This window comes from Anomaloglossus baeobatrachus, chromosome 1 (assembly GCF_048569485.1).
Source record: "Anomaloglossus baeobatrachus isolate aAnoBae1 chromosome 1, aAnoBae1.hap1, whole genome shotgun sequence".
Lineage (NCBI taxonomy): Eukaryota > Metazoa > Chordata > Amphibia > Anura > Aromobatidae > Anomaloglossus > Anomaloglossus baeobatrachus.
In genome coordinates this window covers 712,783,937-712,808,291 of record NC_134353.1, presented here as the reverse complement: position 1 = coordinate 712,808,291, position 24,355 = coordinate 712,783,937, and the positions used below count along the sequence as shown (strand labels likewise).

Genomic DNA, 24,355 nt, shown 5'->3' with positions numbered 1-24,355 from the left:
AAGCAAAGACCAGGGGGAGTGAGGAGCACATAGTGGGAAGAGCAGGTTGACCTAGTGAGAGTTGTGAACTAGCCGGGGACAGTAGCTGGTGGCAACAGCTTGGAACACAAAACACAACTACAACAAAGAGAGAATGTGCCGCAAACAGCTCTGTGGGCCAAGGCGTTCAACACGGTCACTGGGGAGAAGCATGCGGCTGCTTCCACAGGACCAGCGCTGTTGGGGTACAGAACCCTAGGTCAGGCATACTTCACGTTGTCTGCAAGGGTCACGGAACAGCTAGAAAGGTCACCGGACCTGTCCCACCGAGTCTGCAGCCAAATAGCATATATGATCTGGGGCTGAGGTCCTCGACTGGCCCCACATCGGAACCATGCTATTAGCATACAGAACGGGACACTTTAGTTACACTGGGATCCCCAAATGCTTCACGCCACGGGGATCCGATACTTATCACATCAAAGGAGGAAGGGTCCGTAAACTGATACACACTGCACTTGACCTTCTGCGGATTTGGGATAGCCTGGAGTCCATCATGGCGGAGATCAGTACTCTGGGGAAGCGCTTGAACTACTTGTGAGTAAAAGACCTGGAACCGCAGCCCCTGTCTCTGCCTCTCCTTTGCCATCACCAACAGGGACTACTACCACCCCCGTCCGTCCTCCATCATCCTCCCCGAGGTAACCCCGCTCCACCTGTGGGGAGCGACACCAACCCAGCTGCGACCCTCACCATCAGCCCCAGAGAGCAGCACCCGCAGCGGCGGTCCATCCCTGGCCGTGTACCACAGGTGGCGTCACGATCATAAAAGACTTTCCTCATCGTCACTACCACCCCCATCCTTCCTCCCATCCACTGCCTACCCTCCCTCCTATACGTTTCGGAGTCATGAAACCGGGCCAGGCCAACCCGTGACGACGCAGAGGATCTGCACCCTCGGCCCGGCAACGTGTTGGGTGAAAACCCCTCGACCCCGGGGTGTTACATACTGACTCCAAATTTCATCTGTTTTTGGATAGTGTCAGTTTTTACCTCCACGTGTTTAAAAAAAACAAAAAGAAAAAAACAAACCACTTGAGGATGTGTGATTGAAATTGTATATTTGTCCTTACGACACAGTTATATCTAAAGGGGTGGTTCAGGCCTGGGAGAAAAGAAATGGACTTAGTGAATTCCAGGGAATCGAGACGGTGTGCGTGCTGTTACGGTTCAGCAGTTCAAGCCTGGACAACTCCTAAATGTTGCAGAAGTAGGGACTGACTGTTGAGCAATAATAAATGCATAGACAACATAAGAATATTGGGAGGATAACAAAATTTAAACACACTTCATGCCATGTACAAAACTGCTTTGTTGTAGATTATTTCCAATTACTTACGGTATATAGTGCCAACATGCTTCTCTGTTCAGAACAGAACACAGCTGATGTGAGTACGTCAGAAATGTTGTTTGGATGTGCGACTCTTTCACACGTCAGTTTTTCACTAACACATTATGGTATGCGAGACTATTCACGACAGGTTTGTGATTTTGTTTTTTTATTGCTGCCTGATGCCATTTTTATTGCTGCCTGATGCCATTAAAAAACACAACCCAAAACGTCCTATTTTGTTCTGATTTGAGGAGCAAGCTCAACTCATTTAACTGGATGGGTCTGTTTGAAGAAAACAAAAAATATGCACACCACAAAGATGCCATCCAATTTGTGTCCATGTAATATCTTTTATACTAACTGGTTGTTACTGAAGCTTGAAACACCTCCATTAGTTTTTTGTATTTTGCATACATGAAAGAGAATTACCCACTGATCGTAAAAACAGATACACAGACGAAAAGGACTGAAAAAACTGATCCAGCACACTGGTTAAAAAAAAAAACCCAACAAAAAACACGGTTGAGTCAATGTATGTCCTGGTGACTGCCATTAGTGAAGGATTAAATTCACACCGACATGTGCAGCGTAGATTGACATGCAGATCTCATGTCCACAGTGTGCATGATATTCCTTAACCCCTTAACGACCCTTGACGTACTGGGTACGTCATGGATCGTGTGAGGTTAATCCCTGCCCCCTGCCGCTGTTTTCAACAGCTGATGTGTGCCTGCTAATTGCGAGTGGAATCGCTTCCACCCGCGATTATTAACCCCTTACATCTCGCTGCCAAAATCTGGCAGAGAGATGTATATGTGCGCCGCCATTACAGTGACTTACCCTGCCCCCATCGGAAGTCACGTGACATGATCACGTGACTTTTGGTGGTTGCCATGTTAGCACAGGGTCATGTTATGACGCCTGTAGCTTACATGAGTCACTTCCTTTCAATGCCGGAATACAGCCGGCATTGAAAGTAAAGCACCATATCTACAGCTGTGATCTGGAGATATGGCAGAGTGATCAGATTGCTGATCCCTATAGCCCCCTAGGGGACTAGTAAAATAAAAAAAGGAAAAGAAAAAAAAAGTTTGAAAAAATTAAAAAAAAAAATAAAACCTAAAAAGTTCAAATCACCCCTCTTTCACCCCATTGAAAATTAAAGGGTTAAAAAAATAAAAAACACACATATTTAGTATCGCTGCGTTCAGAAATGCCCGATTAAAATATAAAATCAATTAATCTGATTGGTAAACGGCGTAGCGGCAAAAAAATTCCAAACGCCAAAATTACGTTTTTGGTGGGCGCAAATTTTGCGCAAAATGCACTAATAGGCGATCAAAATGTAGCATCTGCGCAAACATGGTACCATTAAAAATGTCAGCTCGAGACACAAAAAATAAGCCGTCACTGAGCCATAGATCCAGAAAAATGAGAACGCTACGGGTTTCGGAAAATGGCGCAAAACGTGCGCCACTTTTTTTGTACAAGCTTGTGAATTTTGTTAACCCCTTAAATACAAGTAAACCTATTCATGTTTGGTGTCTACAAACTCGCACCGACCTCAGGCATCACAATGACATATCAGTTTTACCATATAGTGAACACTGTGAATAAAATATCCAAAAAACTATTGTGCAATCACACTTTTTTTTGCAGTTTTTCCGTACTTGGAATTTTTTTGCCGTTTTCCAGTATACTATATAGTAAAACTTATGGTTACATTTAAAGGTACAACTCGTCCCGCAAAAATAAAGCCCTTATATGGAAAGATTGATGGAAAAATAAAAAAAAAAAAAAAAAAAAAGTTACGGCTCTCTGAAGAAAGAGAAAAAAAAACAAAAACTGAACAACGGAAAATGCCCGGTGGCTGAAGGGGTTAAAATCTCAGGCAGTGCTTTCTTAGACTGTACCATGAATGTTTTTTTTATGTCTCATTTTGGTATGTCAAGCTTTGAATAAACCAGTTTTGTTTTTGATACTTCGCTTTGCAAAATATTATTAATAGTCATATGTGAAATACATGTGTTTCTAGTGCATTTCTTCAGCTGAAACTCACTAAACAGTTGTTTTTATCTGATGCTTTTTCAAGATCAGAACATGCACTGCAGGTCAGTTTATGCTGCATAAAAAAAAAAAAAAAAGTGGGTATGAGGTTTCTATAAATCCCATCCACTTTGACGCTGCAATTTGTTGTGCTGCGAAAAATCGCAGCGTAAAAAATTCATTGTGGGAACTTAACCCTAGGGTTAAGTCCCCACAAATAACATGTACGTTATTTCGATCCTGGTGCGTAACAGACTGCACATGGACCATGGACCACTGTTAGTCTATTTGCCTAGTACACATTAGTGATAGGTTGCAGTCATATAATGCACCCAGCCTGTTTGACAGTGCCTGGCTGCTTGCAATCACAGACCCTGTGTGCATGTCACTGTAGATTGGAGTAAAATAAAAAAAAAAAAAAAAAGTGTCTCCCTATATTATGATACCCAGCACACAAAGCATACGGCTACAGGCTGCAGCCCCCACCTTCTTGCTTATCTTGGCTGTCTATCAAAATTCAGTGGAACCACATGCAGATTATATTATTTATTTAATTTTGAGACAAAGCCCGACAGCTGAGGGCTGGTATTCTCAGGCTGGGGAAACCCATTCTTATGGGTGCTCCCCCAGCCTAAAAATAGCAGCCTGCTGACAACCAGGATTGTCACATTCATTAGATGTAACAATCCAGGCACTTTACCTAGCTATTTTTAGGCTGGGGTCTCCAGTAACCATGGGTCTCCCCAGCATGAGAATACCAGCCCCAGCTATCAGCTTTATTATCACTGGGTATCAAAATTGTGTCGGGGGATCGTATGCCAATTTTTTAAAATTAATTACAAAAAAAAACAACAAAAAACACAAACCACGTTCATGCGGTTCTTCTAATTTTTATACACAGTTAAGATAAATGCATGGCTGGGGGCTGCAGCAGTATGCTTGTGTGTGCTGGGTATCCTGGGGACCCCAAGCCAGTTTTTTTTTTTTAACTTTATTTTTATACTATGATAGCGACCTGCAGACAGGGTCTGTGATTGCAAGCAGTCAGACACGTTGTCATAAAGGCTGGAGGCGCGTCTGACTGCAACTAATCAGACGTGGGGACTGCCGGCAGGGGAAGCAATGAATATGGATTGGCGATAATATGCAGTCCCAGAAGCGGAATAAGCGGCAGCGGGACCACTTACAGCACGGACGGAGACTTGGTAAGTATGAAGCACTTGCTTCATTCTCATTTTCTTTATTTTTCCTTTGTTTTTGCTTATTCCCAAGTTGCCGGTGTGGAGACACGGGGGTCAGTGGGTGCTCTCGTCCGCTGGTCTGGCCACCTGTAGAAAGACAGCATGGCCCAGGGCTCATCCCAACTGAACGCTGACCTCCTTAACCGTCAGCGGAACACTACTCAGACAACACAGGATGAGAGAATCACAATATTAAGACTTTATTGTATCCCCAAACAATTAATGGCACATAACACAACCAGCAAAACGTACAAATGTAACAGGCAACAGAGTCTCACCCTTCCGCTGGCTCACCAGGGATTAGAATGTCCGTGCCTCAGAGCTTCCAGGGCTACTTACTCCAATCCAGCAGCACCCCGCTTTCGGCGGGCACCCACCGAGACTAGAATAACACCAGATTTAGGAAGATGGCTGAGGTCTGCAAAGTCTGTAGCCAGGTGACCAAATTGTCCCAACCTGGGTTTCTTCCTTAAGTAGTCTCTGGTGTGATGTGATATAATCCTGGCAGCCGGAGTCAAAATCCCTAGACTGTGGATATGGTCTCCAATCGGAATCGAAGTCCCTAGATTGAAGCCATGTAGCCAAGTGATCCTCTAGTCGGAGCCAAAGTCCCTAGACCGAGTCCACAAGGACAACACTACAACCACAGGTGACTTAAAGAAGTCCCTTTTTATAGCCATAGCCTTCCCTTCTGATATACTGTGCCCTTATCAGATTGGTTGTACAAGGTTGCTTCTCTTATTGGATGAATTTCAAGCTGTATTCAAATATCCAGAGAGAAGGGAGTGACAGGTAAGTTACATCACATCTAGCAATTCACTTAGTAATACAATGGGAAGTTCGCATAATTGAGTTATCTGGGTGTCTGGCCTTCAGTGGCCAAAACAATTACACGAGTCAACAAAAACTTCAATACTAAACTCCTAAAGGTCCAGTCACACTAAGCAACTTACCAGCGATCCCAACAACGATAGGGATCGCTGGTAAGTTGCTAGGAGGTTGCTGGTGAGATGTCACACTGCGACGCTCCAGCGATCCCACCAGCAACCTGACCTGGCAGGGATCGCTGGAGCGTGGCTACACAAGTTGCTGGTGAGCTCACCAGCAACCAGTGACCAGCCCCCAGCGCCACGTGGAAGATGCTGCTTGGTAACTAAGGTAAATATCGGGTAACCAACCCGATATTTACCTTGGTTACCACCGCACGGAGCTACACGTGCAGAGAGCAGGGAGCAGCGCACACTGAGCGCTGGCTCCTTGCTCTCCTAGTTACAGCACACATCGGGTTAATTACCCGATGTGTGCTGCAGCTAAATGTGCACAGAGCAGGGAGCAGCGCACACTGAGCGCTGGCTCCCTGCTCTCCTAGTTACAGCACACATCGGGTTAATTAACCCGATGTGTGCTGCAGCTAAATGTGCACAGAGCAAGGAGCAGCGTACACTGAGCGCTGGCTCCCTGCTCTCCTAGTTACAGCACACATCGGGTTAATTAACCCGATGTGTGCTGCAGCTAAATGTGCAGAGCAGGGAGCAGCGCACACTGAGCGCTGGCTCCTTGCTCTCCTAGTTACAGCACACATCGGGTTAATTAACCCGATGTGTGCTGCAGCTACATGTGCACAGAGCAGGAGCCGGCACTGACAGTGAGAGCGGCAGAGGCTGGTATCAAAGGTAAATATCGGGTAACCAAGGACAGGGCTTCTTGGTTACCCGATGTTTACATTGGTTACCAGCCTCTGCAGAAGCCGGCTCCTGCTTCCTGCACATTTAGTTGTTGCGGTCTCGCTGTCACACACAGCGATCTGTGCTTCACAGCAGGACAGCAACAACTAAAAAATGGCCCAGGACATTCAGCAACAACCAACGACCTCACAGCAGGGGCCAGGTTGTTGCTGGATGTCACACACAGCAACATCGCTAGCAACGTCACAAAAGTTGTTCGTTAGCAGCGATGTTGCTAGCGATGTTGCTTAGTGTGACGGGGCCTTAAGAGTCTTGTAGAACAATGAGGGAATATCCCCCCATCTATAAAACTGTCTTCATGTCTGGCTGAATGTTAAGAAACTTTAACCCATGAGAGTCCATGTCGTCACAGCCGGACCCAGATGTTTGAAACCGTGTGGATCCGAACTTGCAGTTCCTCTTATTTGGATACACAGCCAAGATAATTAAAAAGCTTGGGGTTGCAGCCTGTGCATCAATAATACAGGGCACCCTACGCCAAATTTTATTTATTTTTACAATCTTGACACACATAGTGCCTCTGGTTTCAGTCAGACATGCTGTTACACAGGCTGGGGGTCCTGTCTGACTGCAATCAGAAACTCCAGGAATGCCGGTGAGCAGGGGAAGCCGTGCATATGCCTGAAGATAATTAGCAGCCCCGGAATTAGAGTAGGCAGCCTGGAAGCAGAGTTACAGCCACACGAAGACCGGTAAGTATGATGCGTCTTCTCGAGTCCCCATATCCTTTCTACTTCCATTTTTAAGCGCCTGATATGGGTCCTCATAGGCATATGGGGACTGGCGTTTGGCCACTTATCTGGGATCAATTCCAGGCCCGAACAGGCTTTATTTTTAACCCGGTTGGGCCCGCTGATCCCGGGTATCTGCGAGTCCACCAGTCACTACTCTTGTGCAGCTCATAGCAATTCAATCTTCTTACAGGTTTCTTATTTCTTGGTTTTTAGAAGGGCAGGCTCTCCTCCTTGAGTGACAGTTTTGGTGACTAGAACTCTAGTATTACTATAAAGCCCAGCACAAGTTCTGCCATAACACATTTAGCTATCTGTGATTTGTTCTGCATATACACTGTTATCCCTGTATTTAGACAAAGATAAGTCATTTGAGCAAACACACAGGTCTGGAGAGCGTGATTAGCATCTGGTGATTTATAATTGTAGCTCTTCTGAAGAGGAGAGGGAGAGGAAGAAGGTGAACAGAAAACTGCTTTATAGAAATCAATGGTCTGGAGAGAGCTAACTGGGATGTAAAAAAATAACCCTTCTCATGTGTGCTCTTGGCCAGGCACTAGAGGCTGGGCTCCATGGAAACCAGCTGTACACTAAAAAAGATAAAATCTCTCATTGCACAAGAATGAAATCAGATAGAAAATGCAAATTGCAAACTTGCATATTTTTCATACTGTCTGATTAATAAGCAATTTAAGAACACCCTTTTAAATGTTTGGCCACACCAAGGGTACACAGAGTGCCAGTAGTTGGTTCGAACAACCATGCTGTGTGAGACTCCTTTAATTGTGTGCACAGGAGCGTAACTACAATAGGTACTGGGGTTGAAAACGCATCCAGACCACAGAACCCAAAAGTCCCTTTGGCCTATATGAAACAGGCTAAGAACGCACTTTGCGTTTCCACCTGCATTTCAGGCGCTTTTTAGGTCAGTTTTGAGAAGCACCTTTTTCATGTCAAAAGGCATGTGTTTTGATTTTCCAGCAAAGTCAATGGAAAATGGTGATTTTCAGACCGCACTTTGCGTTTCTAAACGCTGCGTTTAACTTCCATATTTTGTGGCAAAAACCATGCGTTCAAAGAAGCAGCATGCCAGTTGTTTTTGCCATTTTGGGTGCGTTTTGCTAACATTGAAGTCAATGAGAAATGGCAAAAACCAATATTCCTTCAAATTCCTGCGTTTTACCTGCTTTTTCATGGCAGAAAACATGCGTTTTGGACTACCAAAACGCATGCTTTTTGGACATCAAAATAATGATTTGATATGTCCCTTTACACACACACACACACACACACACAATCCGACAATTAAATTTAAGAAAAATATGCATTTATTGCTATTTTAGCTATAAAATGTATATTACCGCTATAATTTTATGAAATATATCTATTTTCATTATTTTTCCCATTAATATAGATTTGATCCTTTTTTTCCATTCTGTTTGACTGTTTAAACTTTATTAAGCAGTGTCTTAATGTTAAAAACGCATCTGTCTAAACGCAGGTGGAAAAGCATGTAAAAAGCGCTGAAAACGCATCTAAAACACGGTAAATACGCATGCGTTTTCAGCGCTAAAGTTCAGAAAAAGGCAACTTTGGTCAAATCAATTAAGCCCAAAATGTGCGTTTAGAACTGCAAGTAGGTGAACGCAAAGTGCGTTCTTAGCCTGAAAGACTTGCAATAATTGGGGGCCTTGTTAGAACTTTTGCACTGGGGTCCATTAGGTTCCACTTATGCCACTGTGTGTGTTAAAGAAAAGCCATAATCAGAAAATGATTGTTGTAAATTAGGTATTTGTTTCACTTTTAAGTTTTATTATAGTATGCATTTAAGAATAAGAGATAAAAAAAACTCAAAATAAAAATAACTAAGGCTGAAGCCTGTTTTTGTAACAGTACGATACTAGGAACCCAACCTTTTCAAACAGATAAACAGAAAAGCTACATGTAATTGCAAAAAATGTTTTAATTTCTCCCCCCCCCCCTTTTACAATCGTTAGGCCTAAGCCACACGGCGAGAAAAACAGTGCGAGTGGAGTGCGATAAAACATCGCATTCCCCTCGGACCAATTCTAGCCTGTGTGTCAGCACACATGGGCGATTATTTTCTCAGCCCTAATCGGACTGAGAAAACAATCGCAGCATGCTGCGATTGTAAGCCGAGACTCTTTCTCTCGCACCCATTCAAGTGAATGGGGCGAGAGAAAAATCGCACTGCACTCGCAGTACACCGGTATACCGCTAGTGCAGTGCGAGAATGGCAATAGTCGGCTACGCAGAAGAGAGGGAGAGAAATCCCTCCCTCCCCTCCTGAGTGCCGGCCCGCCCCCCGCAGCTGAGGTCTGCTCGTACGAACGGACCTCAGTTGCATGGACACACGCATGACACTCTGCTCTGCTGTACTGCCAGCACGAGCCGAGTGTCATGCAAGGGGATCGCAGTAGTCCCCGTGTGGCCCCAGCCTTATTGACAAAAACAAAATAAAAAAAATAAATAAATAAAAATGTAACAATCTTAAAATTTTCACACTGACCACTGTTGATTTTTTTTTTTTTTTAGACTCCTTTTTAAAGTAACAGGAACGGCTTCACGGCGGCAGCGGAGAGGACGCGAGGTGACTCACCCGAGCGCCGACAGGAGCGGGACCGCAGTGTGCAAGGTGAGGGTGTGTGCCTCCGGACCACCAGGCTAAACGGGAGGTTTACGTTCTCCCTGGGTGCGGGACTCTGTGGCCCGGTAGAAACGGTGGTGACCGTGCTGCCCCTCCCCCCCCATAGAGATCCTGGAGCGTGGCGGGGGCTGGAGCCCGGCTGCCTCCTCTGATGACAGGCAGAAAGGAGCAGGCGAGGAGGAATGGGGCGAGATGGAGTGGGGGAACAGCGGCTATGAGAAGGAACATGGCCAGAGGGAGGAGGAGGGGGGAGCCCTGGGGGAGACACAGGAGAGCAGAAATGGCACCACACTACCTGCTGGAGTCCCCCAGCCCCCATGGGACAATCCACTTGGTAACGGAGATGATTTTATGCCCTCCCCACTGGGACCACCAATGCTGCAAAATGAGAATGTTACCCCCAGGCCTCAGAGAGCCCACAAGCCAACCAAGGCTCTGTGGTCACAGGGTTCAGATCCTACAGCAGGGGACCCATAGGCCCCCACCTGGCCCGTCTGACAGGTAAACTGTCAGGAGAAAGGCTCTGGACAATACAATCACCGGACTCCCACATCCACAGCTATCAGGCCCTCCACCAGATTGGTGGGAATTTATTCTCCAACTTCCCACCAAGAGAGATTTTCAGGCACTCATCTCTGAGGTTAAAGATACCTGCAGATCCAAAATAGTGGCGGTTCGTCAGGATGTTGCTTCCATCTCTAACAGAGTAAATCAGCTGGAGAATGAACATAATGAAGCTAGAACCACTATCCATCACCTCCAGTCCCAAGCCTCCTCTCAAACTGAAGTTATAAGAGAGCTACAACGCATATAGAAGATATAGACAATAGAGGTAGGCGCCATAATATAAGGGTCAGAAGCGTCCCTGAGGCCCAAACGAAGGAAGATGTTACAGCAATTCTGCAGACCATTTTCAACTCACTCCTTCAGCGCCCTCCTGACAACCCGATCCCCATGGATAGAGCGCACAGGGCCCTGCGCCCCAAAAATCTAAAGGGGAACCCTAGAGACATTATCTGTCATATCATCGATTTCCAACTTAGAGGAAATAATGTTTAAGGCACGACCGCCAAAACAAGTGATGTACCGAGGCACCAGGATTCAACTATTCCAGGACCTCTCATGGATTACATTACAGCAGCGAAGGGCCCTTCGCCCGCTGCTGTCATCCCTGAGGGCTAATAACATCCTTTATAGATGGGGGTATCCGTTTAGCCTTTCTACACGGCGAGGAGAGACGTCAGCCAGTCTTCGGACCCCGGCAGACCTGGAGTCTTTCTGTCAGGCATTTGATCTCCCCGCTCCGGACTTGCCGGACTGGACTTTACCTCAGCAGATACCGCAGCTTTCCCAGGCCTGGCAGCCAGCCACCACATCGCGTAAGCGGCGATCCAAAGGTCCAGTCACACTAAGCAACTTACCAGCGATCCCAACAACGATAGGGATCGCTGGTAAGTTGCTAGGAGGTTGCTGGTGAGATGTCACACTGCGACGCTCCAGTGATCCCACCAGCAACCTGACCTGGCAGGGATCGCTGGAGCGTCGCTACACGAGTTGCTGGTGAGCTCACCAGCAACCAGTGACCAGACCTCAGCGCCGCGTGGAAGATGCTGCGCTTGGTAACTAAGGTAAATATCGGGTAACCAACCCGATATTTACCTTGGTTACCAGCGCACGGAGCTACACGTGCAGGGAGCAGCGCACACTGAGCGCTGGCTCCCTGCTCTCCTAGTTACAGCACACATCGGGTTAATTACCCGATGTGTACTGCAGCTAAATGTGCACAGAGCAGGGAGCAGCGCACAATGCTTAGCGCTGGCTCCCTGCTCTCCTAGCTACAGCACACATCGGGTTAATTACCCGATGTGTACTGCAGCTACATGTGCACAGAGCAGGAGCCGGCACTGACAGTGAGAGCGGCAGAGGCTGGTAACAAAGGTAAATATCGGGTAACCAAGGACAGGGCTTCTTGGTTACCCGATGTTTACTGTGGTTACCAGCCTCCGCAGAAGCCGGCTCCTGCTGCCTGCACATTTAGTTGTTGCTCTGTCGCTGTCACACACAGCGATGTGTGCTTCACAGCGGGACAGCAACAACTAAAAAATGGCCCAGGACATTCAGCAACAACCAACGACCTCACAGCAGGGGCCAGGTTGTTGCTGGATGTCACACACAGCAACATCGCTAGCAACGTCACAAAAGTTGTTTGTTAACAGCGATGTTGCTAGCGATGTTGCTTAGTGTGACGGGGCCTCAAGAGTGCGAGGGAAGACGGACCTACATGATCGTATCCTCTCATGAATTTATGGCTACCCTGTGAACTTATCAGTGGTTATTTATATTGTCTTTTATCTCCTTGGGATTTTCTTTTCTCTCCAGAATCCCGGGGGGGGGGGGGGGTTTGGACCCCGTGAGTCTGGTGTATGGAGTTTCGTCACCAACCCCGTCGACAGAGTCGTACCAACTTATTCGCACTTTGGTCTTTTGGTCTTATAGTGCAGGTTATACCTAGTGTGATAACTTCTAATTTGAGTGAACATAAAAGTCGACTCTGGCGCTGGGATAGTGGACGGTTAGAGTTGACTGTCATACACTTATCCTAGTATACAATTGAAAAGTTTTTACTTTTCAGTAGAAAACAGTTATGTTTTGGTTTGTTTTTCTATGTCCTGTTTATATTCACAGGTATGCAATCCACCAAAGTCTTAATGCTTTGTCCCAGAAGGGCTTGGGGACTACTTTTGCCATACATACAAAAGGGCGGTGCAGGGGACTAGCCCTTCTACTAGCATATGTTGACATCTTGAGATGGCTAAGTTAATGAGTCTTAATGTCAAGGGGCTGAATTCAGATATAAAGAGGAGGCTGGTCATACAGGAGATGCGAAAATCAATAGCGAAAGTGGTGTTTCTGCAAGAGACACACTTCACAGAAAAAAAACTCCTTCAACTTTGCCCGCCATTGGCCATTGGTTTCCCCAATCCTTTTCGGCCACAAATACGAAAAAGAAGGCTGGGGTAGCTATACTGATTTCACGCACTTGTCCAATTCAAGTAACTGGGTGTGAAGCGGATCCCTTAGGTCGCTTCCTCATAGTCCAGGGTACCCTGAATGGGATACAACTAGTCTTGTGTAACCTCTATGCTCCAAATTCTAATCAAACTAGATTCGTTTCCTCGGTCCTATCACGCCTCCCGTCGGATCGTGAGGCCTTACAAATCATAGGGGGAGACTTTAATATGGTTTTTTCAGAAAGGGCGGATAGAATGCTTGCACCTTTACACCCTGTAGGCTCACATAGAACATCCCATCCCATAGCCCTTTCGTCCAAGCTTAAAAAAGACTCACGGCAACTTTACCGCCAATGTGAGACTCCGCTCAGCAGAGGCACTACTCCACGCCCATCCCACCAAGTCCCGCCTGAAAAGGGTCATAGACCTGAGAACTAAATTAAAAGAAATTTCACATGGGAAGATAGAGAAGCTCTTACGCTACTCTCGCCAGAAATATTATGAATATGGCAATAAGCCGCACACGATGTTGGCTAGAAGGCTTAAGGACCAAACTGTGAATTCCGCCCCTTGTACCATAAAGGACACTTTAGGCACTCCTCATTATGACCCCACAAAAATTGACCAACTCTTTCATGCATATTACACGTCCCTGTACTCCATCCCCCCGACACTATCAATGTCCCACCCGGACAGAACAAAAATAGTAAACGACTACCTGACTGTCACCTCCCAAAACTGTCCCAGGAGGCTCTGGATGACCTTAACCGAGAAATATTGCCAGACGAGATCCACCAGATCATTGGGGACCTTCCAAACCATAAAGCCCCGGGCCCAGAATGGTTTATGTACCTATATTATAAAACTTTTATAGGGGAACTGTCTCCCCACCTGACTCATTTATTCAAACTCTTTATGACAGGGGAGGACATTCCAAATACATTCTTACATAATTATTATTCCCAAATCAGGTAGGGACCCTATGGACTGCGCGAGCTACCGACCTATTAGCCTCCTAAATTCCGATCTTAAAATATTCACCAAATTGCTGGCAGAACGTTTAAATCATTGGCTCCCACACCTGGTCCATAAGGACCAAGTAGGGTTTGTCTGATTCCGAAAAGCGGGAGACAACACCCGAAGGATCTTGGATCTGGTGGAGGTGGTGAACAGGGAGGGAGTGGAAGCACTTCTGCTGGGATTGGACGCACAGAAGGCTTTCGACAGGCTGGACTGGTCCTTCACGTTTTCCGTGTTGGGTCACTTTGGCTTGCCGGGGCCATTCGTCTCCGCATTGAGGGGTCTGTACTCTTTCCCGGCGGCGACCATTCGCCTCCCACATGCTCATTCAGAATCCCTGCCTATCCAAAATGGAACCATGCAGGGCTGCCCATTGTCCCCTCTCCTATATGCTCTTAGTATTGAGCCACTGGCGGCACAGATCCGACTTAATCCGGACATTATGGGGGTCAAGGTTCGGGAGAGGTCTTTTAAGGTGGCCTTGTTTGCGGACGACGTCCTACTGTCTCCGACTAACCCCGCCATCTCTCTACCAAATCTACATGCAGTGCTAACCCAATACGCCACACTTACTTTCGGAATACAAACTTAATTGTGATAAAACAGAGGCCTTACCTCTTAACATCCCAGAGGCCAAATTACAGTCCCTTAAGCAAAATTTGAAGTATTCTTGGAGATCGGACTCCCTGCGATATCTAGGAATTAGAATAACCCCCAACTATAAAGCATTATACCAGGCAAACTTCCCACCCCTGATACGTGAAGTAGAAAATAGCCTTAAAAAATGGTCATCTCTACAGATCTCGTTCTTGGGCAGAATCGCCACAATCAAAATGTCGGTCATCCCTAAATTCCGATATTTATTTGAAACACTCCCAGTGCGGGTTCCCCTGGGGGTCCTGAAAAAAGTCCAGTCAACATTACTGCGATTTATCTGGCACTCGGGAAGACACCGTATTCCAGACTCTGTTCTGTGCACACCCCGTACAAAAGGGGGGGGTTTGTCATGCCCGAATCTTAAACTTTACTACTACGCCTCGCATTTACGTAGCCTGGCCTCATGGACAACCCTACCGGCCTACAACAAGTGGACGGAGATAGAGACGCTATGGATAGCACCCTACCATCCAAGCTCACTAATCTGGGGCCGCCCTAGTGACACTCCCTCTAAAGACCTCCTAGGTCCAATGGCATTTACAAGAGAGATATGGAGGCAGTGTAGAATGAAATACCAGCTGTCCTCACAGTCATCTCTGTTGACCCCTTTCCTGTTTCCGCCACATCTGACGGAGGGTATGAGTCCAGGGGTGACAGGGCTGTGGGCAAAGGTGGGCCTTTACTGTTTCCGAGATATAGTTAACCCAGTGACTCTAAAAGTAAAGCCATTTTCAGACCTACGATACCAATACAACCTGTCCTTTCACCTGTATTTCTCGTACCAACAAATAACACATTTCTTTACAGACAGTATGGGGCTAGCAGAGGTGCGTCGCCCAACCACGTTTGAGACCCTATGCTTTGGTCGAACTTCGACCAGGGGATTAATTTCAGCCATCTACGACATACTGATCACTGGGGATCATTTGGATACAGTGAAACACGCGTACATGAGGGAGGTGGGAGGGTTGGATAGGACGCCCTATATCGCATGCACTCTGGTCAGTGATATGGGCTAGGGCATTCCGGTCCTCGATTAGCACTCTCTACAAGGAGAATCAAGTTAAAATCCTCATGACATGGTACCACACACCTGAGCTTTTACACAAGTTTAATCGTAATTACCCGGATGTATGTTGGAGGTGCGGCCTTGGAGGTGCATCTCTATACCATATTTTCTGGACATGCCCAGCTATCGAGGGTTTCTGGGAGGAGGTAGAGCTACTGATGGGCAGATTGGTTGGTAGAAGTGTGTCCAGGGACCCGGTGGTGTTTTTGCTAAATGCCCTCCCATCGTCCCTAAGCAAGCCGGATTTAAAACTCCTTCTTCATGTCCTCACAGCGATCAAATGCTTGGTCTCACTATTCTGGAAGAGGGCGGCCCCTCAGTCTGTCTCTGATCTGTATGCTCGAATAAAAGATGTTAGAAATATGGAAAAACTGACAGCCCAGCTCCATAATACCATGGATGGGTTTGTAGCGACATGGTCTAATTGGGATGCGCTTGGGGACACCTACCAAATTTGAGGACGAAAAAGGCCTTAAGACAACACGTACTCCCCCTATACTAAAACTTGAGGAGCTGTGCGAAGGCTCCACCGGGTCCTTTTAGGTCTGGCTCTAGTTTCACCCTTCTTCGGGTTTATCTGATGAGCGAATCCTGCTCGCCCTTCAATAGACTTTTAGTATGTTTTTGATACAGCTTAATTGTACACATACCTGTGAAATGTTTCTTTTACGTATGTAAATGTATACTTTCATTTGTTGTATACCATGTTAAAAAAAAAAAAAAAAAACTCTTTTTGAAAAATAAAAAGTTGAACAAAAAAAAAAAAAAAAAAAAAAAAAAGGCTTCACAGAGGTAGGACTACATTGACAGGTAACACCTCTATACACATTGATAACATGGGATCCAGCACTTACAATAGGTGAGGTCACAGCTGATCCTGCTACTCCTCTCATTTACAATGATCTTTGCACACGCTCATTAGACAGTTTAAAGGGAATATCTGTCAGTAGATTAACCCTCCTAAGCCATCTACTGTATATGGGCATGCATGTCATAGGAAACTACATTAAAAAAAAAAAAAAGATACCTTGATATCTGTGATACGATGTTTTATTCCAGAAATATCAACGTTTTTCCTATATGTAAATTAGTTCTTCCAGGTTATGGGGCGGATGCTTCCTGGAAGATAACTTCGCCTCCAGAGATTATTTTAAATAGGTGTTGTTAACTTGACTACTTGCAAACATATTTTTTACAATAATATTGCTACACTGTGTGCCTGTAAGATGGAGGCTGAAGTTGAGAGGAACCTGCACCTGCAGAAGCGTTAGGCCGGAGTCACACTTGCGAGTGACTCGCATCACATCACCCCAGCACAGCCGCACATTCTTTTGACAGGAGCGGGTCGGCAGTATGTATTTTTATGCAGCCGAGACGCTTCTATCTGGAGAGCAGCAGGCCGTCCTGGGTGATGCAATGCGAGACACTCGCAAGTGTGACTACGGCCTTAGTTATTATCACATACAGCTCTGCAGTGAGCAGCCATCACACATCACACTAGTAATGGCCCTTCTATATAAAATAATCTTTTGAGGTGGTATGTTCCAGGCAGCATCCGCCCCATAGCCTAGAAGAGCTAATTTATATAAAGTGATAAATGAGGATTTACCAACAGTAAGGCATCTGATAGGATGCATACAGGTATGTCTTTTGTAAGCATTCTATAACAGTATGTCCATATTAACAATTTAGGTAGGTCAAATGTGGTGACAGATTCCCTTTAAAAGAAAAGATATGATCCGTATCCAACCATTGTGGCTGTGTGCATGTGTTCTCTAAAACAGGAAGTTAGTGTCTAAAAAACCCTAGAGGCCAAGTTTGAAAGTGGCAAGATTTCTATTTTTTTTTATTTTTTTTTTAAATTGGTATTACATAAGATTTTGATATGAAAAAAACCAGTTAAATGGGTTGTCCAATAAATAAAGTACGGTACTTTAAAAAAAAAGTTCCTGAGACAATCTTATAGAGGTGTCCCTGCTATGTACTGTGTAATTGCTTAGTCTGACTATACAGGGACATGATAGGTAAGGATGGTTGACCTCGTGGAGATCAACATCCAACACCTCGGAGACACCATCACGTGTGTCTCAACGCAGTGACACTAGAACAAGGCCCCCTAGGAAAATATGCAAAACAAAAATGCCGAGGAGACACCATCACATGTTTCTCAACGCTGGCAGGAAACTAGCCAGGTCTTTCACCGGGAAGGAACAACCACGGGAAGGGCAGTCTCCAGTCAAGGAAACCGCCTATACCAAAACATGGTATCCATCCACAGACAGCTGTTTTGGGGTATGTCCCCTCATCAGTGTGGAGTAGGAAACTGACTAGTGGGAGCATTGCCTAGTAAAAAACCCCTCCGGCAAATACCCCGAAACAGCTGTCTGTTGATGAATACCATGTTTTGGTATAGGCGGTTTCCTTGACTGGAGACTGCCCTTCCTGTGGTTGTTCCTTCACGGTAAAAGACCTGGCTAGTTTCCTGCCAGCATTGATAAACATGTGATGGTGTCTCTGTGGCATTCTTGTTTTGCATATACAGGGACATGGTCTGAACACTCCCCTACCCTGCCCAGGAGATGTAACAAAAAAAGTATATAAACAGGACAGCATGGGATAGCAGCTGATTCTTTCTGTGAGGAAAAACATTTCCCTGACTGTTTTTAAAGGAAACCTGATAACATGATTTACTCCTACTAATTACAGTGCTGCATTTGTCATTAAATGCTTCTTTCAAGCAACCACAATGTTATTGCCATTGGGGTATCTTAGTCTGCATCACTTAGTGCTTGGGTAGTGCTGGCTTTTTTTCTGTGTTATTTTGGAGCTGTTTGTATAAACATAAGATCAGCATTTTAATCTTTTGTTCCTGCATATGTTAAATAGTTTGACTAGTCGTAGTGGGAAGTACTTCTGCTGAGTAGTCCAGCAGCCAATATCACGACCATAGAGGCACGGTTATGGTCCCTGTAGAGCCCCTCTTTTTCCTCTTAACTTCCTATGTCGCACAAATCCCTGGCGGCCGCTGTGACCTAGGGTGTGTGCAGCGATCTGCTGGCATTTTTTCCATAAACATTTTTTTTTATAGGACTTCATAAGCTCAAAAGAAACACACAAAATAAAAATAAAAATGGGCAGCACATGGTTAACAAGAGATCAACACTAAGATCATGGGCCACGCATTGATTTATCTTACTTATATAGCATCACACAGCGCTGTACTGATATTATCACTGTAATGATTCTGATATTCGCTATACTCCATACGAAAACTTTGAAGAAAAAAAAAAAAAAAAGTCTTCATCTTATCCCAGAATGATGGAAAAAAATAAGGCATCTATACAGCCTTAACCTTACTCCAATCAAAAAAGGCTGAACTATAACCGGATTCAGAAAGGTTATTTTCATTTAGGAAAATATGTATATTTAATGTTGCCACCTTCACTCTTTTAGCCAAGCAATGCACTTTTAATTAGATTGAGCTCAGAATCAATGCAGCCCTCTGTCCTCAAATAACTGGACTGCATTCCAAAGGGGGGTGCACTTCTCTGGCTAAGGTAGGCGTGAAATTGATTAAGAGCAGCAGTTATAGGCAAGCAGGAGGAAGAACAGTGTCAGGTTCCAAAGCACCACTTCATATATACAACATAGGCACAAGCTCCAAAAGATCAGTCCTCTATACGTGAACAATAGAGGGTAATGGAGAAATAACTGCGAAATTTGGCAAATACCTCTAAATGTGGGAAAGATTCACTTCTGTGTGATCAATTTAGTATTTTGATAAATATATATATATATTTTTTTTAATTTATTTTTAAAGAATAGATTACGAGGCACAGCTACATCATATTTGGTCCTACTGCAAAAGTTTTAATTAGGCCTGCCCCAGTCTGAAAATGTATCTTCTACATTAAGTGTTAAGAATACGTTAACAGTATAAAAACAATAAAAAATTAATTTTATCACCTAAAGTGTGACCGCAAATAAAGCAATGCCCACCTCCAGTGGGGAATGGGCAAGACCACGCAGGCATTCGCCAGGGCATGGGGGCATGGTTTGGCATTGCGCAGCATCCACCAAGACTTATAGAGTTGTATGCGATCTTGTGGACTGCAGCTGTCACTCCATAGTTAATAATTAATCAATACCACTACAAATTATTAGTGTAGCTTTACCTCACATTTAAACTTTATATAGGAGTATAATATATAAATACAGATTTTGTATGATAATCACGTGCTTCCATGTAGTGCGGCTTTCCCCCCATGTACCAAGAAGGGGTCTAAGTTGCATTTGCTACATCTGCACTCATAAGGTTTACTTAATTTCTGACCAATAGGACCATTTTTTTCTATCTGTAAAATTGGATTAACTGCTCCCAATGTAATATGTATGGGAAATTCAAGGTTCCAGGCTCAGTTAGAAATACTTTCCATAGACTTTAAGCATTCACTAACACTCAAGTGTGAACATTCAGCTAAGCAAATATTTCAGAGAGTTTCGTCAGCTGGTAAATCATATGCAACTCCGTCCACGTCATGTAATAAATACATTTAGCTATATTTTGTTTTACTGTACAGGATATGAGCCGGCAAAACTAAGGCTATTATTTCAGAAACTGCGTTACAAATAATTCCATTCTAAGCTCTCCATCCAAACATTATGAGTGATCTAGTGGTGAAAGATCAGATTTTACCTTGCATTCCCCTGGCTCTGGGATCCTCAGCAATAAGCTTGTCAGAAAGATCCATGCTGCAGAAGGGCTCCCCATATCTGGAGCTGCAGCTGTTCCAAGACAGCACAGCAGTAAATGATGTGAAGCTCTTAGATCTTGGCTTCCCCACAGTGGACCCCTCTCTCTGACTCAACCTTCCTCTCTGGTTTTCACTCCCTCCCCACATGGGTCAATTACCTGCTGTACTGGGATAACAACTGCTGCGCCCTCTGCTGGTCTCACACAGCGTTACTACAAAATACTAGTATTTTCTGTGAATTGGTGCTGGAAACTTTCCTAATTCAGAAGGATCTTATCCCTGCACTAAATGCATTAAAGCAAAAATGAAGCATTGCATTTTTCTCTATGTGGTTGTGAATGGAAGGTGAAGAAAGTGGAAAATACTGAAACTTGTGATATCTTTTCAAGCATTTAAAACTGCTGAAATGAAGAGTGCGTAGGCCACTTGCACACACTGCTGAAATGAAGAGTGCGTAGGCCACTTGCACACACTGCTGAAATGAAGAGTGCGTAGGCCACGTGCACACAATGCTAAAATGAAGAGTGCATAGGCCACGTGCACACAGTGCTAAAATGAAGAGTGCATAGGCCACGTGCACACAGTGCTAAAATGAAGAGTGCATAGGCCACGTGCACACACTGCTGAAATGAAGAGTGCATAGGCCACGTGCACACTCTGAGTATTTGGTGAGTTTTTACCTCGCTAATTGGGAGCCAAAACCAGGAGTGGGTAAAAAAAAAAATGTATCAGCGGTGAAGTGTTTTTTATAGACCAGAGTCACACTTGCGTTTGACTCACGTGTGACTTGTGCAAGTCTCGCATCACATCACATCACTAGACACGGCAGCTGCTCCCTGGACAGGAACATTTCAGCTGCATAGAAATACATGCAGCCGACCCACTCCTGTCCATGGAGCAGCTGCCGTGTCGGGTGATGTGATGCGAGATCCGCAGGAGTCATGCGCGGGTCAATCACAAGTGTGACTTTAGCCTTAGGCTGTGTCCGCACATATGCTTTTTCTTGCGTTTTGGCTTTGTTTAAAACAGCAGCGTGTCATTGTCCAAATTAATTCGTTGTGCTTCCCCAGCAAAGTCTATGAGAAGTCAGCAAACTCCATGCGCACGTTGCTTTTTTTTTTAGGCAGCGTTCTGGATGCCAAATATTTGACAAAATCGATGCGTTTAAAAAAGCAGCATGTCACTTCTTTTGTGCATTTTGGTTGCATTTTCCACCCACTCTCTCTCTATCTGTGGGAGCGCACTGTCAAAAATGTATCCAAAATGCATGCATTTTGGATGCATTTATTTAGGCACACGCAGTGTTTTGACAACTGTAAACACTGCATTTTAGTTGTCAATCTAGAACTTAGCGTGCGAACATTCCCTTACACTCTGACTATTTCACTCCTGGTCTTGGTGTACTAAATCCTGAGGTGAAAAACTGACCAAATACTCAATGCATGCACATGGCCTTAAAGCCTCATGCACACTTTCAGTTTTTGGTGAGGTTTTTACCTAAGGATTTATAGCCAATACCAGGAGTGGGTGAAAAATGCAGGAGTGGTGCTTGTCTTTCTATTAAACTCTGACGGTTCAACTCCTGGTTTTGCCTACAAATACTGAGGTAAAAAATAACCAAATACCCAATGTGTGCATGTGGCCTAGGTCTATATATATATATATATATATATATATATATATATATATATATATATATATATATATATATATATATATTTATATATATATATATATATATATATATATAACCCTTAGGTGATACTTCATCAATATTGGCACATGCATGTATCTGCTTTTCTGTGTGTGTGTGTGTGTTTATATATACAGTATATACACATATATATAATCAGTAAGTCTTCAATTTTTATATCTCAGTAATTAAAATATGATGCAAATCCAAATACAGTTTGTTATGTTAATGGAGCCATTAAAAAATTGATCTATTTGTTTTTTTTCTTAACTATATAGGTGAAACTCCTCCATGTAGGAAATGAGACAAGCTCATGCCAGACACTTATTTTCAGACAGACCATTGATCCATGTGGAATAAAGTTAATTTAAATTATTATATTGATTAACATTGGTCTGAGTGCTTTCTATGCAGGGTCATTGGTGCAGACGCACAGGGGCCCAAGAGGTTGAGGGGCCCATTTACACATTCAAAGTAGGTGGAATTGTGCTTTTTGATGAGCTTTTAGGCTGCAAAGAGTCCATATACATAGGGGGTCGGGAACCTTTTTGGCTGAGAGAGCCATGAACGCCACATATTTAAAAATGTAATTCTGTGAGAGCTATGCTCACCAGAGGGGAGCGGCTCAGAAAGTCTCAGGAGGCAAGGTAGGCGATGCTGTGTGCATGGAGGAGGGTGTGTCAAGAGTGTCAGTGTGTGGAGGGCCGGTGATCCTGCTGCAGGCTTGTGGGGTGTCACGGCGGTGGGCGCCATTGATTTGCCAGCGAGCTGCTTTGAATTTCCTGCGGTTGACGAGATTAACTTCAAGAAAATGGCCGTGGCACATGCTCAGATTGATGCGATGGACTTCAAGAAAATGGCTGCAGAGTCCTATCTTGCGTATGCGCCGCCTCCGCGGCCATTTCCTTGAAGTTGAGATCAAAGCAGCCCGCAGATCAATGGCGCCCTCTGCTGCAACACCCCATGAGCCCGCAGTATCGCCGACCCTGCACCACCACTGAGGGGAAAAAAAATGTGTCTTACAAACCAGAAAATACGGTATTTTTTATTAGATTTGTCTGCAAGCCAGATGCAGCCATCAAAAGAACCACATCTGGCTCGTGAGCCATAGGTTCCCGACCCCTGATATACAGTCATGCTCATCATTATTGGCATCCATGAAGTTTAAGTACATAATATGGAATATCTCCTGAAAAAAAAAATGAATCAAGGGAAACAGCTTTTTTTTGTATAAAGCACTCGTGTTAAATAGAAAAGAGCATGATAAAGAACAATTTAAAACAAAAAACAATGGGAGGGAAAAAATAGAAAAAATTAAAGGTTGTGACACTGATATTGGCCCCCTTTACATTAAATTAGTGTGGAAACCAGTGGCGTAGCTAGAGTTCAATGTTGGTTAGATTTATGAATATGTATGCATACATTTAGTGTTCTAAATCCTATAAAGACATTTGAGTTGTCCTCCCCCCATTATGTAGTAATGTCCCTTATCCTATTCTAATGTACCCAATCCTGTGCTCCTTCCTGGTAAATATATCCCACATCCTGGTAAATGTTCCCCATCCAGGGCTAATTCCTGGTAAACATGTCCCCCAATCAGATATATGTTCCCCATCCTGGTATATATGTTCCCTATCCTGATATATACTGTATGCTCCGTATCCTGGTAAATGTCCCCCATCCTAAGCTACTTCCTGGTAAACATGTCACCCATTCAGATATATGTTCCCCATCCTGGTATATATGCCCACCATCCTGGTAAGTATATCCTCCATCCTGGTATTTATGTCCCCTATCCTGATATATAAGTCCCCTATCTTAAGCCCCATCCTGGTATATATGCCCCCATCCTGGTAGGTATGTTTCCCATTCTGGTATATATGTACGCCACCATGGTATATATGTTCCCCCATCCTGTTATATACGTCCCCCATTCCAGGCATCATCATGGTATAGATGTCCTCATGCTAGGCCAAATCCTGGTATATAAGTCCCCATCCTAATACCTGTCCCCCATTTGGTATATATATATCCCCCAGCCATCCTGGTATATATGTCCCCATCAGGGGCGTACATAGAAATCATGGGGCCCCATAGCAAAAGTCTGAATGGGGCCCCCCTCCCCCGATAAAAATAAAATAAAAAATACAATAAAATATTAACTCAATAATTATCATACATGTTACTGGGGGCGGCTTATAGTCAGAAATAACACATACTACTACATAGTGTTACTGAACAACACCCACCATACCAAGGCCATTAATACATTGCAAAATAATGCCGCCACACCATGACCAAATATCCCCACATAGAGTCTGAATATAACCACCATCCTGTTACTGAGC

General features: G+C 44.5%; 1 protein-coding gene across 1 annotated transcript in view; it reads right to left on the bottom strand.

The window, feature by feature from the left end:
• LOC142249865 (uncharacterized) overlaps positions 1-20,390 on the bottom strand; it is a 114,200-nt gene extending 93,810 nt beyond the window's left edge. Inside the window, exon 1 of the mRNA XM_075321810.1 lies at positions 20,257-20,390. Within this exon, the coding sequence (XP_075177925.1) occupies positions 20,257-20,331 (75 nt within the window). The 5' untranslated portion in view covers positions 20,332-20,390. The remainder of the gene's footprint in view (positions 1-20,256) is intronic.
• Positions 20,391-24,355: the final 3,965 nt, after the last annotated feature.